Below are 17,126 nucleotides of genomic sequence, written 5' to 3' on the forward strand. Positions count from 1 at the left end.
ATACTTATAATTTAAATTGTTTGAAATTACTTCCTTAAAGTTCTTTATAGGATCATAGGAAGTTACTAGGATATTGCCCCTGAGGCCCTTACAAGCCTAGCCAAGAATTTAGCTCATGTTCCAACAGGTCAGCACCCTATGCCACTGTCAAGCAGGGACATAGGTGGAATCCCAGGGGTGTATTTTCTGATCCCCATCCAGTTATCCATGTTGCGCTTAAAAAGGTTTAAAGAGGTACTCTGCTTTCCCAGGGTTGTATTTTCTGAGCCTCATCCAGTTATCAAGGTTGTACTTAAAAAGGTTTAAAGAGGTGCTCAGCTTTATGTGGATAGGGAGTCTGTTGGTCACAAATCTGTCCCACCAAGTCCTATTGATGTCACAGACCAGGTTAAGGTCACACGTGCGGGTTACTCAAGTGGAGCTTGACTTGCAGATATGCAGCAGTCCCACCAGGGCGGGGTCTGAGATTGCTTTGTATGCCAGACAGAGATCACCTCTGAGGTGTCTGTAGGAGACTGAGTAGAAGGACAGGACTTTTAGCCTGTCTGTGTAGAGTAGATGTTTGAGGCCCTGGATTCTCCGGTTGAGAAACCTCTGTGGTCTCTCCAGCTGCTGCATGCGCTTTGTGAGGTACATGCCAAAAGGGGCATTGTACTCATTAATGGGTCTTATAAGGGAAGAATACAGAGATGTTATGACCACCTTGTCCCTGGATGAGATACCCTTACTAATGAGGTGGGCCATGTAGAAAGCTTTCTATACAATGGAGGCAATATGGTGGTCAAAAGTCAGTTTGCTATCAACCTGGGTGCCCAAGTTCCTCACGACTGATTGTGTGCTTAGTACCTTATTATCGATATGATAATTTGTGGGGACATCATTCTCCCCTAAAGGGATGATGATGCATTTTTTGGCATTCAGTTTTTGACCATGTTTCTGGCACAGTCATTTGCTTGGGTGAGATCCTCTTGGAGGATGTCCATATCACTAGGGGAACTGATGATGGGACTCCACTTCCAGTCATCTGCAAACGTGTTTAGCCATAGCCCACTAGATTTGGCTTGCACCTCTGAGAAGTGTATCCCAAACAGCAGAAGCCCCAAGACTGATCTCTGGGGTACACTGCTTGTTAAGGGTCTACTACTTGAGGTGGCTTCCCTTATTTTTATTAGGTGTGTTCTATCAGTGAGCCAGTTTGCTACCCATCTGGTAACATATGGATTGATGCCTAGTTGAGAGTTTATCTATTTTACCTGAGTGGCGAATAGTATCAAAGGCCTTGGCCAGGTTAGGGTAGGCAGTGTGTGCAGTCTTCCCCTTGTCTATGGCCTTGATGACTGTCTCAAAGAAGTCGACCAAATTTAACAGTCATGACCTCCCCTTGACAAAACCATACTGTATGGGATCAAGTGTCTGGAAGTTGCCAATGTCCTTGTTAATGAGGTCTATGATAATCCGCTCCATGGCCTTGCAAATCAGGCAAGTTAGGCTGATGTGTCAATAATTTCCTGGATCTGTGGATGCTCTATCTTAGTGCAAAGCGATGACAGTACCTGTCCTCCACATGGCTCGGACGAAGCCGGTACTCAGGCTTTGGTTGAATCAGGTGCCTAATGGTGCTGCAAGTTCTTGTCTGAGTTCATGCAGAATGTAGCCTGGGATATTATTGGGTCCCATGGAGGCTGTATTTTTTTTTTGCATTTGAAAGGGCAGTGATGACTTGCTCCCTAGAGATAAGGGGAGGGGGAAGATCCTGGGGGTGTCCTGTTTTACTAAAGGGGGGGCAGAGGAGGGAAGTTTTTACTGAACCTGTCTGCCAGCAGGTTGGCTATATCTATAGGGTTTGTGTATGTGGTGTCCTTGACCACCAGTTCTTGAGCAGATCTGGGTGCATTCCTTGAGATTGCGGACATATGTGAAGAAAGCCTTATGCTTGTCTTTAGTAGATGTGGTCAGTTTGGAGTTGAAGTTTGCTTTGGAGAATTTCACTAGTGCTCTTATTTTCTTGTTCAGGCTAAGGAGAAATTGCTTCCAATTAGACACCTGCTCCTTCTTGGTCCTGGACAGCATTTTTTTGCCTTTTATTATAGAGTTTATTTATTGTAGATGTTCACCGGATAGGTTTACTCTTCCTTGAGGAGGAGAGTTTTGTCCTGTCTGGTATTCCTGATTCCATGCAGCTATATAAATGCTCGCATTGTACTTTGGTGTAGGTTTGGACATATGTGCCAGTTCCTGTGGAGGGTGAGGGGGCTGTGAAGCTGTTTATACCGTCCCTCAGGAAGTTGTAATCAGCTTTGGAGAAGTTTTTTTGTTTGACCTTAGCTGGGGGGGGGGGGGTCGGGGGAGATGGTGACTTTGAAAGTGACCGCTTTGTGGTCGGATCTTACCAGGGATTCTGACACTGAAACATCTGATAAAAAGACTTATTACTCTTATAGATTTATATAATTGGATTTTGTAGTTGGATAAATAGCAATTTGCATATACTTACAAATAAATGTCTGGAAAGGATTATATGATTTATTATTGTTAAGATTCAAAAGTTTTAATTTATTCATATTAAGTAAGTTCTAGTTTATAAGTTTTACAGTTTGCAATATAATTGTCTAACCAATTAAAAACTAGTTTTAATTATAATTGCTTTTGCATAAGTATTTATATTCAGAAAGTTAATGCCTCCAGAATTTCAAGGTCTAAAATGATGATTTAAACTTAATCTAGGTTTATTTGGATACCATAGGAAATGTATGAGTAATTTGTTTTTTCTTTTGATTTTTATTGGGTTGTGATTATAAAAGATTAATTTATATATAATATTTTTGGAAATGACATCATTTAATTAGTTGTATTTTGTCTTCAAATGTAATAGTTTTATTCCAAGAATTAATTAAATACGATAATGTAGATATATTTTTCAAAATTAAAATTTAAAATTTCTTCAATAGTTTTTAATATATGACTCCCCCAAATAAAGAATATTAGTAGACTCTCTTCCTATTATATTATGACTTGGATTTAGACTTCTTTTTTGTTAATATGATGATAATTAGATTTAGAGTTATTAAAATAAAGATTTGAGATTGACTGAAATTGTTTTGTAATAAATTTCAGTTCCTTCAATGTATTGTCAGATTTTTTTTGAAGTTAACAAGATATCACCAGCGGACAATGTGATTTTTGAATTATATTCTTGATTAATCTCCAAACCATGAATCTTTTGGTTTCAGTTAATTAGAATTGGAAAAAATTCAGTAGCTAAATCAAATAATAAAGGAGAAGAGAGGACAACCTTCTTCAGTTCCTTTTGTTATGTTTATGGAATTTTAGGTAAATGACCTAATTTTACATAAGCTATATTATTATTATTGTTATTATGAATAGACTTCAACAGCAACATAAAATGAAGAGGAAAATCAAACTGACACAGAACTTTAAATAAAAAGTCCAGTGCAAAGAATCAATTGCTTTTTCAATATCTAATCTGATAAAAAAAAATTCAGATTTTCTACTATTCATAACATCTATAAGAGTAATAAGTATTTTTATATTATCAAATGTTTGTCTCTTGTATATAAAACCAGATTGATCCTTACTAATTTAACCAAGTAAAAACACTTTCAGTCTGTCTGCTAAGACTGATATAAAGATTTTATAATCCACATTTAATAAAGAAATAGGTCTATATGAATAACATAATTATGTATACTTGCCTTCTTTTATAGTTGGGGTTAAATATAAAGAAATAAATAAAGTAATGTTTTTTAACTTCTGATTTATTCAAAAAGATCTATAATTCTGTGTCTGAAATATTTTAATGCAATAAGCAGTAATGGAAAATAATTTATCAGAAAACGCAACTGTTGCTGACAGCATGCATATGCAACTGAACTGCCACATTACAACGTGAGCAAGTCATGCATTTACAAGTAGTGTAATTGTAGTTTATGCTACGTGTGTTTCAGTTCCCTCTTCATGCTAAAAATAACCATCACCCAAGTTCTTTTTTCCGCTCAAGACCCTGAGCTTTTAGTTAATCAATCTGTCTTTCTGTAGGTCTTGTTCAAAGAAGTTGTAAAAATTCACAGTCATTTACAATTTTGCTGCTTTAATTCATGAGGACCTGATGGTTGAGCTGATTGCATGCTTTATCCCTTGTAAAGTGAGCTTTATGTCTATGAAACAGATATCTGGATTTACTGATAGCTGCAGTGGCCTTTGTCACCATAAAGCTAATAGTTCCTTGATAATGCAGCAGTAGAGCATTCCACCAAGGAAGGATTTACCATTGGTACCGATTTCAGGAATGTGTCATTCTGTAGCCACCTGTCCATTTGTGTACAGTTTTAGCAAGCATTATGGATCAATCCCCTTAAGACAGCTGTCCTTAAGGAAATTTGCCCTGCTGCCTTGTATTATGGATTTTTTCTGTAACCTCAGTATTTTCTTTGTTCCACTCACTGCAGAGGGTCTGTTAAAGTAAGCTGTAAGAGGTATTTTAATTATTTTGTTGCACATGCCTTGTTTCCTTGTGTGTCTCTTTTATTGGATATAGTCGTAAGACGTCTTTACATAAACTTCAGATTTATACTTTTCATAATCTTGTCTGTGTATTTCACTGTTTCCTTGTATGTGTAGTCCTTGCTTGATTAGAATTAAGAGCTCTGGGAATCTTTGGGGTACATCAGCCCTTGGCAATGGGACACTTTATATGATTCAGAAGGGTTATGTATGCCAAAGTGAGACCGCTTAAGATTTTTATGAGTTGACATAAAGAAAGTGCTCATATGCTGCACCTGCTGCAAAAGCCCTTTGCAGATCTCATCTGATATGTCAAGGACTACTGATCTGTTGCATAGAGACCAGGTAGCAGAGAAGAACCTTGATGGTGCAAAAGGAGAGGTCATGAGGTGAATCTAGATAGGGCAGTTCTGAAGACATGGATAACTTTTTGCAATAAAGGTAGTAGAATTCTGAACAGCCTCTATAGGAATGACAGTGTCAGTTGAATACAAAAATGTACATGTTTTCTGTATAGGAATTGTAGTTATTGTGTTAGGAAAAAAGTTGAAACTTGAAAGGCCAAAGTGACCCTAAATCTTTTTTTACCAGTTTCTTTAAATGATGTATTTGTAATAACCTGAAACACTGCTGCTGATGAGCATTCCTTGATTCCCTTCTAAAATGGCATGTTGCATCTAAGTAAGCAAACTGCATAGAAATTCGCTGTGTGGGTTCATCACTGAATTTTTTGTGTTAAACTACACAACAGTCTTTTTTGTTTTTCTTTCTCAGTGATTAAGTACATATTCTAGTTTAGAACTGTTGATTCATTGTTTTCAAGTTTCTATAGCTACCTGTGTGCTATTTTTCAGCAAAGATTACAATTTATTTACTTCTGTTTTATTGTACAACTGGGGTGTCCAACCTTTTGGCTTGCCGGGGCTACATTGAGTGAACAGAAATTGTCTTGGGCCGCATATAAAATATATCATATAGTTAACTGTTTCGCTACTGCGGGCAACCAAAGTCGACCTCCTGGCTGTACTGTAGGTGCATTCGAACAATGAATAAATGTAATAAATGCCTAATATTTGCCTTGACATTCTAATTCCTAATTTGACAGTTAACTCTTAACATCTTAGTTAATAAATATATATATATATATATATATATATATATATATATATGTATATATATATATATATATATATATATATTTTTTTTTTTTTTTAACAAATAAACAGGTACGGAACCTTTCCTTGGTATAAAGTCGCACCCACAGCAGAACATCTGTACTTATTAGCAATCAATATCTCTAAACTCTTGTAGCATGCTTTACTGTGGAATCCATCTCATCTGTGTAGCCCCCACAATTTTATTTACCCAAAATGACATCTTTAAGTTGACAGATATCACAACTGTGAAGTTTATCAAGTCAGGGAATTTATGAGCAAAAGCGATGCCTATCCATATACTTCTGGCAGTCTCACCCTTGATGCAAAAAGCACCTAGAGACCCCCCCCCCCACTTCCAGTAGCCAAGGTACCATAGTAACCAATATTACACAGAAAAATATGTTGCAGCTAACAATCAAAACACAATTCAACATGAGAACCAGTTCTTTAATCCTTCTCTACTCCCAAGCTGCAACCATAAGAGACGCATTAAAAAGCACTGTATTACCTTTAATTATTCATTAAATTAACTGAAATAGGGCATTGATATTTAGCAATATACTAATCATATAAAAATTCACTGTCCTAATTAGAATTCTGAATTCAGTTACACCAGTTATTTCAAAAATGCTTATGTAGGGTATAGTAGTGTAACAGCCTACCAGACACTTGAAACTTCACATCTGAAGTAGTTACTTCATTTGATCTGCAACCTGTGGGTGTCTGATCCAACCTCGGATCCGATCCGGCAGCTTTCCAAGATCCGAGCTCCTAGCTCCTCCCCCCTACCCATAATCCCCTAGTACCAACCACATTACCTCAGATCGTTTTTTGCCGCGGCTAAAGAAACTTCCTTGTGAAGAGCTCCTGGCTGGGTGAGATCATTGCTGGTTTTTAAACCAATTTTTCTGTCAAAGTTTTGTGTGTGTGTGTTAGTTTCCCTTTTCTGCTTCTTCTGCTAGTTTTTTGGGTCACTTTTGTTTAATTTAAAACTTAATTATCTTCACTCCCCTCCCCCTCCTAGTGTTTGGGTGTGTGTGTGAAAGATGTCAGAAGGGCCTAAGGCCATTTTCTCTAAATGCACTGAGTGTGGCCACAAGCTTTCTCCAGCTGATGGCCACACTCAGTGCGTTTTGTGCCTGGGGGCAGCCCATTTGTCAGAGGCCGGCCAAATCTGTGCGGCCTTTAACCCCCGGGCACTCCGGGATAGGAGGAACAAGCTGATCCTGGCGGGAAAGCTCCCCCAGGAGTCAGCTTCTTCTTCCTCTCCCGTTCGGGCTCCAGCTGCTTCAGCAGCTTCGGCGCCATCTATCCCCTTAGCTCTACCCGGGACTCAACCTCCCTCATCGGGTTTGAGCTCTGGGGAAACTAGTGCCTCTTCCCTCAGAGAGAAGAGGCACAAGGATAAGGATGGACATAAGTCCCATAAAAGGCGGGCCGAATCTCATCCTTCGGCTCCGCCAACAAAACTATTAAAATCTCCCTCGCTGGTCTCCGGATTCCCCTCCTCTCGGCGCCGTTCGCCCTGTTTTTCGCCAGAGCCGGAGGAGGAGGATAGGTCTCCCTTGAGGTCTTCGAGGCGGCCCTCCCGGCCTGCCTCTACTACTTCATCTAGGTCGACCTGAAGCATCTCTGAAGTGGATATGGATAGGATGATGCTTCGGTTCTTACAGACCCAAATGCAGATGGGGATGCTCTTGCCTCCCCCCCTCTGGGGGGGAGTGCAGGCCCCATATTTGCCCCGATCACTCCTTCTCCGACTCGTTTTCGGGTCTCGGAGTCATCGGATCCAGGCCCTTTCGGACCCGGGGAACTGTCGGCGCCGATAGCAGTTGTCTCTTCGCCGACTATACCTTCGAGCTTGTCGGATCCGAGCTCTCGGGGCCGAGGGCTGAGCATCGGATCCGAGGGAGTTGCTGTGTCTTCGGCGCTGTTGGCGTCGGAGCATACCTCTGCCTCGGCGCCGACTGCATTGGCTCCGACCCCGATCCCTTCCTCGGATCCGAGGAGATTGCTCTCAGAGGCTGGTGAGAGTGGTTCTCCTTCGGCTTTTGAGGTAGTGGAGAGGGTACTGTTGAGGTCCTCCAGATCTCCGACCCGGGCTTCGGATCCACCCGTACCCCCACTGTATTAGGGTCTGTCTTCCATCATCCGTCCATCTGGACAGCCTGCCCAAGCCCTCCAGCTGGTTCCTGTGGAGGAACAATAACACGTGGACGAGCCCTCTTCGGACAGTCCCACCGAGGAGGTCCCTCGAAAACATCGGTGCAAAAGGAGGCACCTGGACTCCCCCAAGTCTATTACCACAGGCATGGGCTTAGATGATACGGAGGGTTCCCCAAGGTCACCCCCTGAAGATATCTCCTTTGGAGACATCATGGAAATGTTGCGTATTAGAGGGGGGTGGTCAGCCCAAAAGCTCTCCCTTGATGAGTCCGTGTTCCTGGAGGCCTTTGAGGCAGGCCCATCTACCTCCTGGGTGTCCCCTCCGGCCGACCCCCTGGTGGACTTAATTACCACCAGGGCTTGGAAGGAGCCCGACACCGTGAAGCCAATTCCAAGGCATCCCGATAAGGTCCTCAGCCCACCCACAGATAGACCGTCTTGGGCCAAAGGAACCCCTGTTGATGCTATGTTGGTGGCGGCGGCCACCAAAAAAGAACTTGCACAGGAGAGTTCTTCGGTTCACCCGCCGGATAAGGAATCTCGAGCACTTGACCGGATTGGGAAGCGGATGTTTGCTTCAGCGACCTTTTCCATAAGGGCGTTGAACTATATGGCACATACTATTAGGCTACAGCGAGACTTGTTTAAGGAATACACTGCAGCTCCCCCAGAGTCCATGTTGGTCCCAGACAAAAAGGTTTTTGAGACTCGAATGGCCACTCTAAAATCCATCTCAAATACTTCTATGCGGCTTCTCTCCCATGCTACGGAGGGAGCCGCTAGAGCTAGCGGAGCCGGGGTCGTCCTGCAGTGTCTCTCCTGGCTCCTTCTGTGCAACTTCACGGACCCCTTCAAGGCGTCCTTCGCGAACGCCCCTTTTGACAGTTCTGCCTTGTTTGGCAAAACTATTCACGATATGCTGGTCCAAAGTGAAAAGGACGGGAAGACTCTGTCTGCCGTCGGAGTCCGCTTCTCTAATCCCCAAAGATCCTTCTCCAGGAATCAAAGGGGACAAAAGAAGCTGTGGTTCCGTAAGTCTCAGCAATCCCATCCTGCTGCGGACCACTCGTCCTCCAGGGGCAGAGGAGGACAAGGTGGACGCCAGCCCAGAGGCAGAGGGGGGCCGCGTAATTTTGGGTCTAGAGAACCTTTCTCAGACAGACCCGCGCAACAGCCCTGAGGGCTTGCCCGACTGTCCCTCTCTGGAGGCAGTCAGGGGGCGATTGTCGGAGCACCTGTCAAACTGGGAGTCCCTTACAACAGATTGATGGGTGCTCCTGATCATATCCAGAGGTTACTCGATTCCATTCATAAACCTTCCCCCCAAATCCAAACGCCTCCCCGATGTCCCATCCGATCAGAAGGAGGCAGCGGCTTTGGAAATTTCAAAGCTGCTAAGAAAAAGAGCCATCCAGCCCGTCCCCCCAGACCAGTCCGGATTGGGTTATTACTTCAGGTTCTTTTTGGTGCCAAAGAAAACGGGGGACCTCAGACCCATCTTAGACCTTTCCACCCTGAACCTGTTCATACCCAAAGAAAAGTTCCGGATGGTCACTCTCCAATCTATTCTCCCCCTGCTGCGGGAGAACGACTGTATGTGCTCGCTAGACCTCAAGGATGCGTATTACCACATATTAATGGACAAACGATCCAGGAGGTTTCTCCACTTCCGGCTTGGAGCCAGTCATTATCAATTCAGGGTTCTTCCATTCAGCCTCACCTCAGCCCCCAGAGTATTCACAAAGGTCATGGCAGTGGTTGCAGCCCACCTGAGACTCCAGGGCATTCAGGTCTTCCCTTACCTAGACAACTGGCTCCTCACCGCGATCAACAAGCATCAGCTCTGTGTGGCGAGAGATTATGCTCTGTCTCTGGCCCACAACCTAGGCATCTCTGTAAACGTGCAGAAATCCTACCTGTGCCCCACTCAAGCCCTAGAATTCATAGGGGCCAGGTTAGATACACAAATCTCCAAAGTTGTTCTAACGTCAGTCAGGCTGAACAGCTTGTCATTCCAAGTGTTAGCCCTTCTTCGGAGCCCTGCTCCTCCAGCGGAATTAGTCCTGAGGGCACTGGGGTCTATGTCAGCAGCGATCGGTCTCTCTCTTCATGCTCGTCTACGAATGCGCATTTTACAATGGACCCTTCAAGTCCAATGGTCCCTGTCGATCCACCCATTGTGCATGCCAATTCCCCTGAGCAGGGTGTGCAGGGACTCCCTTCTGTGGTGGTTACAGGCGCAGGAACTCAGAGAAGGGAGACCTTTTGTAATTCCTCCGGCCAAAGCCACGTTGACCACGGACGCTTCTTGCCTCGGGTGGGGGGGCATTGTTCAGGCAGATTCGTTCAAGGCACGTGGACTCCCCTAGAGACCGCATTGCATATCAACGTCCTAGAGATGAGGGCGGTGCTTTTAGCGTTGCAAGCTCTCCACGACCTTCTTCCCATAGGGACTATTGCAATCCAGACGGACAACATGTCAGTAGTCTGGTATATAAACAAACAAGGAGGGACCAGAGCTTATCCCCTGTGTCAAGAAGCCATGAGAGTGTGGGAATGGGCGATTTCCACCAACCGCTTTCTGATAGCAACGCACATTCTGGGGCGGTCCAACATATTAGCAGACAAGCTAAGTCGAGTGTTCCTCACTCCATACGAGTGGTCTCTGAATCCATCTGTTGCGAAGCAGATCTTCCACAAATGGGGTCAGCCTCGCTGCGACCTTTTCGCTTCTCCTTTAAACACAAAATGCAGCGAGTACTTCGCGATAGTTCCCCCCAGAGGGGAGACCCCCAGAGACACTCTAGTCCATGCTTGGCCTCCCGGACTTCTTTATGCTTATTCCCCCCTCCCACTTATGATGAAATTCATCCAGAAACCCTGTCAGTTGGGGAGCAGAGTTATCCTCATAGCCCCATTCTGGCCTCAACAGATCTGGTTCCCCTTTCTGCGGTCTCACTGTGTGGCTCCCCCATGGATTCTGGATCCCAGTCCAGACCTAATCTCGCACCCAGCGAGATGCCATACCCCAAACCTGGTCAATCTCAAACTTGCTGCTTGGTTGATCCAGTTCCATTAATGGCTAGGACTCCCGGTATCTCATCCCCCGTTAAGGCCATTCTGGTGGCGGCTCATAAACCATCTACCAGGAAACTTTACAACAGTAAATGAAAACGTTTTTCCATCTGGGCCAAAGATAAAGAATTGGACCCTTTTACTGTCCCTATTCCGACTATTCTGGACTTCCTTTCTCTGCTTTTTAGACAGGGAGCAAGTGCCTCCACAGTCAAAGTGCAGTTGGGGGCCATCTCCCATTTTCATGTGGGGGACGGCATAGGTTCCTTAGCATCTACTAAGTTGTGCAAAACCTTTTTAAGAGGCGTTTTTCTTTTGAAACCACCTGTCAAGACTGTGGTGCCCCCGTGGGATCTCACTCTGGTCTTGCAAGCCTTAACGAGACCACCTTTTGAGCCGGCGGCCTCGGTTCTGTTAAAGTTCTTGTCTTGGAAAACGGCTTTCTTAGTGGCTATTACTTCGGCCAAAAGAGTTTCAGAACTACAAGCTCTGTGTATTAAACCTCCGTACCTTATTTTTCACAAAGATAGAGTGCCCCTCAGGACTAACCCATCTTTCTTGCCTAAGGTGGCTACAGAATCAAACATTAGTCAATCAATAAATCTTCCTGTATTTTTCCCAAATTTTTACAACAAAGGAGAATATACGTTGCACAAATTGGATGTACACAGACAACTGCGTTTTTACTTGCACAGGACTAAAGAGTTTCGCAAGTCGGACCAGTTGTTTGTTTCTTATGCAAAATCAGCCATAGGCAAGGCAATTACTAAGGTGACTGTAGCAAATTGGATCTGTCAGTGCATTATGCTGGGATACACCTCATCTGGGAAGCCAGCTCCAGTTGGCGTCCGTGCTCATTCCACAAGATCTGTAGCTACCTCAACAGCTTTTTGGTCTAGGATTCCAGTAGATGATATTTGTTCAGCAGCTACCTGGTCCTCATCGCATACCTTCATTTCTCATTACAAACTGGATATCATTTCCTGAAGTAGGGCTTCTTTTGGCTCCGCGGTGCTTCAGAATATCCTTCCGTAAGGACCACCCAGGTTCTATAGGTTAGCTGGGGACTCTGTCCCACAGGTTGCAGATCAAATGAAGTAACTACTTCAGATATAGAAGTTATGTACTCACCATAACGTTCCATCTGAGTAGATACTTCATTTGTCTGCAACCGATCCCCCCCTGCCATCCCCTGAACCTCGGGAAAATTCTCTGATCATTTGGAGTTGGTTTCTGTCTCGAGTTGGTGAGGCAAAAAAAACGATCTTAGGTAATGTGGTTGGTACTAGGGGATTATGGGTAGGGGGGAGGAGCTAGGAGCTCGGATCTTGGAGCTTGGAAAGCTGTCGGATCGGATCCGAGGTCGGATCCGACACCCACAGGTTGCAGACAAATGAAGTATCTACTCAGGTGGAACGTTATGGTGAGTACATAACTTCTATTTTTACAGAATTGCAGTATTGAATTTGCTAACTACTTTAGTAATTCTGTGAAGTCTGTCTGCAAGAAAATAGCTAAAAAATCTCACATCACCACAAACACATTATATGAACATGTCCAGAAAACCTTCATCATTTGTAGATCATGACTGTAGGTTTATACTCAGTACAAAAAGGACATTAGTGCAAGTCTGACCACCAGTACGATTTGCTCACTTATTTTCCACTGTCATGCTGGTTACACTCACACCTTTCAACCTCTTAGAGCACACAATCTGGACAAAGCCGTAAATAAAAATTGATAGAATGACAGGTTTTGCATTAGTGTAAATTTAAGTAGAAAGCACTGCTTTTGTTCTGCTAGCATTTGAAAGGGCACCAGAACTGGTTAACCAGTTGTTCTTCCCTGAGTGGAGAATTTTAGGAGGTACAGATGACTTTTGACATAGCTTAATCATCTGCATGTCACATTACATGAGACAGCAAATACTCTAAGCTATTGTTGAAAAGCCTTCTGCCCCTCTTGAAAACAAACAAATAGAACCACACTGCCTTTCTTATTTTGAAATGCACAGTAAATATGGAACCAGCGTTTACACTGGTGATTGGTTAGCTTCATTCAGTCTGTAGAGTTCCATATATAACCAAAGGACACTTGTTGGATACAGAAGATACTTTGTGCAATATATTACCATCCTTTGTACACCCATATGATGCGTAATTGTATGATGGTCATATCTGCAGTGGGAATGGCACAATATGCTCTCCTGAGGATGTGATGACAATTTGTTCAACACAAATGTTATTAGAATAACCTGATACTGTACAACATGTAATTCACAAGGATAAACTAACAACATACCAGAGAGAAAATAAATATGTAATAAGGGCATAAAAAATGACATGACAGAATTCTGTATTTTGTTTCAAAAGACTATACACTATGGCACCTTTGACAATAAAAAAACTTCTAATAAGTGACACCTCTTGCAAATAACTCTTTCTTTTTACAGCATCATCAAACTAATCAATAATCAACTCTTTTCGCTACAACATGTGATTGCTGTTAATATTATGTATGTGAACTGCTTGATAATTACAATACTATTTTTTTTCTATAAATATTAAAGCAGTACAAATTCACCATAGATTGAAGTTAATTAATTATCCTAAGATTGAGGTCACTGTTCTCAGGCAGAAAATGATGTACAAAGGGTATAGCTACCTAGAGCAGACCTACAACTGACTTGTCTTTTGTGTTGGTGGAAAGCTTACATGACCATACCTACATAATGTTTAGTTCTTCCATTTTCATTCCAAATGTATTCACTACATCAGAAACTGATTAACCTACAGAGATTGCCATTTGTAGCCAAGCTCCACCCAAATAGATGGTAATGCATCATCTCAAAAGTCTACTTTAAGGCTTCATTTCTACATAGGTACTTTTTCCCATAGTAACTGTTCTACTTTAACTGGTGTATGCGTGAGCAAACTGCGTTCCTTTTTTTAAAAAGTTCATTGGACTATAACCATAAAAAGCATTGTTTTAGGCAACCCAGGACTAAAACCACATAACTGTTGCCAGTCGTATTGCCAAACCAGCTGAGTAACATGAATAAATTCAGTTCTAACAAAATAACATTATTTTAAACAGCAACTGTGGCTTCTGAGAAAATATTCAGTATCTACTCTTCAGTAGTCAAATATTCTATTCATGTATTTATAGCCACATGTATGAGCATGCTGCAGAGATTATCTTCCTGGATCTATGTGCATTGATTCTGAAGTTATCACTTTACTGATTCATTGCCTGTACCACATCAAATTACATTCTGATTTTCCATTTTTTTGCAGGAGAAATACCAATAAGTCTGTAATCTGTATTGTCTGAGTAATGGCAAAATCACATTAGTTTCACTGAACTCTGCATTTCATGCCAAATTTCAATAAAACCTGCATTTCTCACACACACACAGACACACCTCTTCTGCTTTCAGGCACACAAGCATTTTGCTTTCATGCATGCATTCAGTCACTCCGCACTTACCTATTAATACAGTTAAGTTCTGTCCCTTTCAAAGGCAACAAATCCCTTTTCAGCGCGAACATGGACACACTGATTCTTCGGCACAAACACACAGATCCTAGTTTAGCGCGAAAAAAAAACAAAACTGGAAGGGTTCTTTGGTGCATGCACACACCAACATTGTGGTTACAGACGCTAAAAAGCAAACAAAAAAATTGTTTTGGTGCATGCGTACACTGAAGTTGCAGTTAAAGGTCGCGGGCCGCATGGAAGAGCTGTGATGGCCGCAGGTTGGGCACATCTGTTATACAAGATTGCATACGGTCCTTTTTTCATTAAAAAGAGAGTTTAGGACTTCAGCTATCAATGTTGGGTCATAGAGGAGTTGAGCATGTAGTCAGTTACTGTAGATTTTAATGGCTTTTTAATCTTTTTTCATTGTAGAACTGAATGATTCGAAGCTGAAAGCTGCAACACTTGAGAGGGATCTGAACAAAGCACAAAAGGTAACTTGAGAATTTGGCTTAATTGTGAAAATTGCACCATGGTTATACACAGCGAGTATCCAGCCTTTTTAGAATATCCCATGGTAACATCAAAATGATTGAACTAATATGTGGAATTTAATTGTGAATTTAGGTAATGTATATATTTTTCTGTTTTTGCTTTCTGCTTATAGTTACTCAAGGGATTTGTACAGAAAGGGATTCTTCTAGTGCAGCCATTTTATTTCCCATCTCAGTCAGCGGCAAGCAGTGTTTGCAGAAGGCTCCTAAGTCAACAGAGACTAGGCTAAAGACTTGAGCTTTTGCTTTAGTCGTCTTCCAAGGAAATACTTAAAGGCTCTAGCACCTCCCGAATAAAAGGAAATGGGTGATGTTGAAAATGTCAGTGTATTAAAGGACACTGAGAGGACTGTAGAAATATATGAGGCCAAATCAGATGTGATGATAAAGTGCATAAGGAAAGCTGGTGGTGAAATTCAGAAGTCCTGGCTGTTAGCAGAAGAAAGGAGAAGTGTAGGAAAAAGTAGGAGTGAAAAGGACTGACCAGACTATGAAGGAATAATGATTGGCTAACCAAGAGGTTAGGAGTGCAGTTGTAGTAACAAAGAACAAGGCACCAAAGGCACCCTGCCACCTTCCAGAAGGTGACTCAGCAGATTGCAGGAAGAAACTATCAGGTTGCAAGGCAAAGACAGAAAGATAAAGATGTACATTAGACTTCATAAGGTATGCCAGCAACAACCTACTCACCAGTTCACAGGACATCGAAGGCAGATGATAGTACTTTTATTAACCTCTGTTTGAAGAAAACCTCACAGAAGGTGCATTACCCCAGACACAGCCTATGCTGAAAGAGGAAGAAGAGCCTATGCTACAAGAAGTATGAACAGTACTAAGGAAAATGAAGTCGGTGAAAGAAGCAATCTCAAATGAGGTTACGGCACATGTGATCAAGATAATGGGCGAGTTGGGGGAAAAATAGCTCCAGTTGGTAGCAGTTTGCGGAGAAAGGTGCATTCAGATGACTGGAGATAAACATTCTAGTGCCAGTGTACATGAACAAAGGAGACATTCACAACTGTGGATAGTGTAGAGGTATCAAACTCCTGTCACACTGCATGTCATTTCTGGAGAGGGTGAGAATTGATTATACAAAGCAGCAAAAAGTAAGATGGTAGGTGAGCAGTTTGATTTAGATTGGGTTTCAGTACAATTGACCTGATGTTTGCAATGAGACAGATAGTTGAGAAGAAGCTAGAGATGAGATAGTACAACTTGGGCATTTCTAGACTCAGAGAAAGCGCATGACAAGGTCCTAAGAAAGCTGATATGGACAATCCTGCAGTGGTTTGAAGTTCCAGAAACATTGGTAGAATTAGTGCAGGCTATGTACAAGGACCCAGTAACACAAGCACGAGCAGTGTTCAGACTCACAGGGGAGTTCCGTGTGGGAGTGGGTGCGCATCAGAGTTTAGCACTGAGCCCACTGCTGTTCATACTGGTGATGGACTACATTAGCAAACAGGATGGAGGGGAGAGATCAACATAGCTAGTGTATGCAGCTGTGGCATTGCAAGCAGACTGTGAACAAGAACCTCAAGAAATGAGAGGGGAATAGAATGCAAAACTGAAGGTACTTGACAGTTATGGCAGCAAATGGATGAAATTAGAAGCTGAAAACTAAGATGGAAGGTAAACTGGTGGAATAGTTTCATAGCTTCCAGTATCTGTAAGAAGTGGTTGAGAAGAAGGGAATCCTGAATGAGGAGGTCAAAACAAGAATCAGAGAGGCTGCAGCCAGCTGGCACATTGTGTCAGGTGTACTGTATGACAGAAGAATGTCAACGAAGCTGAAAAATAATGTGTCCAAAACAGTGGTATAAGCAGTTTCACTGTATGGTACAGAAATCTGGACATTGAAGGCAGAACAGTTGAAGTTGGACATGATGGGGATGAAATGTTTGAGACAGGTGGTAGGATGTACAGTGTGGCACAGCCAAAGACATGAGGATATCAGAACAGCATAAACAGTAGCACCAATTGATGAGGAGGTCAAAGGGAACAGAGTATGGTGATTTGGGCACAATGTGCAGGAGCAGAAGACAATCTGTTGAAGATTTGGAAGAGACAGAAAGAAGGCAAGAGGAAACCAGAGCATCCAGCAAAGGTATGGATTGGTGGATTATGTAAGAAAAGACCTGCAACAGTCCGACGTGACCATCAACAAAGGTTG

The 17,126-nt window shown here is 42.7% G+C and overlaps 1 protein-coding gene across 3 annotated transcripts in view; it reads left to right on the forward strand.

The window, feature by feature from the left end:
* The window catches only part of GRIPAP1 (GRIP1 associated protein 1), a 2,851,684-nt gene that overhangs the window by 322,177 nt on the left and 2,512,381 nt on the right, over positions 1-17,126 (forward strand). For all 3 annotated transcript variants that reach the window (XM_044080007.1, XM_044080009.1, XM_044080008.1), the window contains exon 3: positions 14,832-14,893. In XM_044080007.1, coding sequence (XP_043935942.1) covers positions 14,832-14,893 — 62 coding nt within the window. The remainder of the gene's footprint in view (positions 1-14,831; positions 14,894-17,126) is intronic.

This window comes from Protopterus annectens, chromosome 8.part0 (genome assembly GCF_019279795.1).
Source record: "Protopterus annectens isolate FY-2018-M chromosome 8.part0, PAN1.0, whole genome shotgun sequence".
NCBI classification, from domain to species: domain Eukaryota; kingdom Metazoa; phylum Chordata; order Ceratodontiformes; family Protopteridae; genus Protopterus; species Protopterus annectens.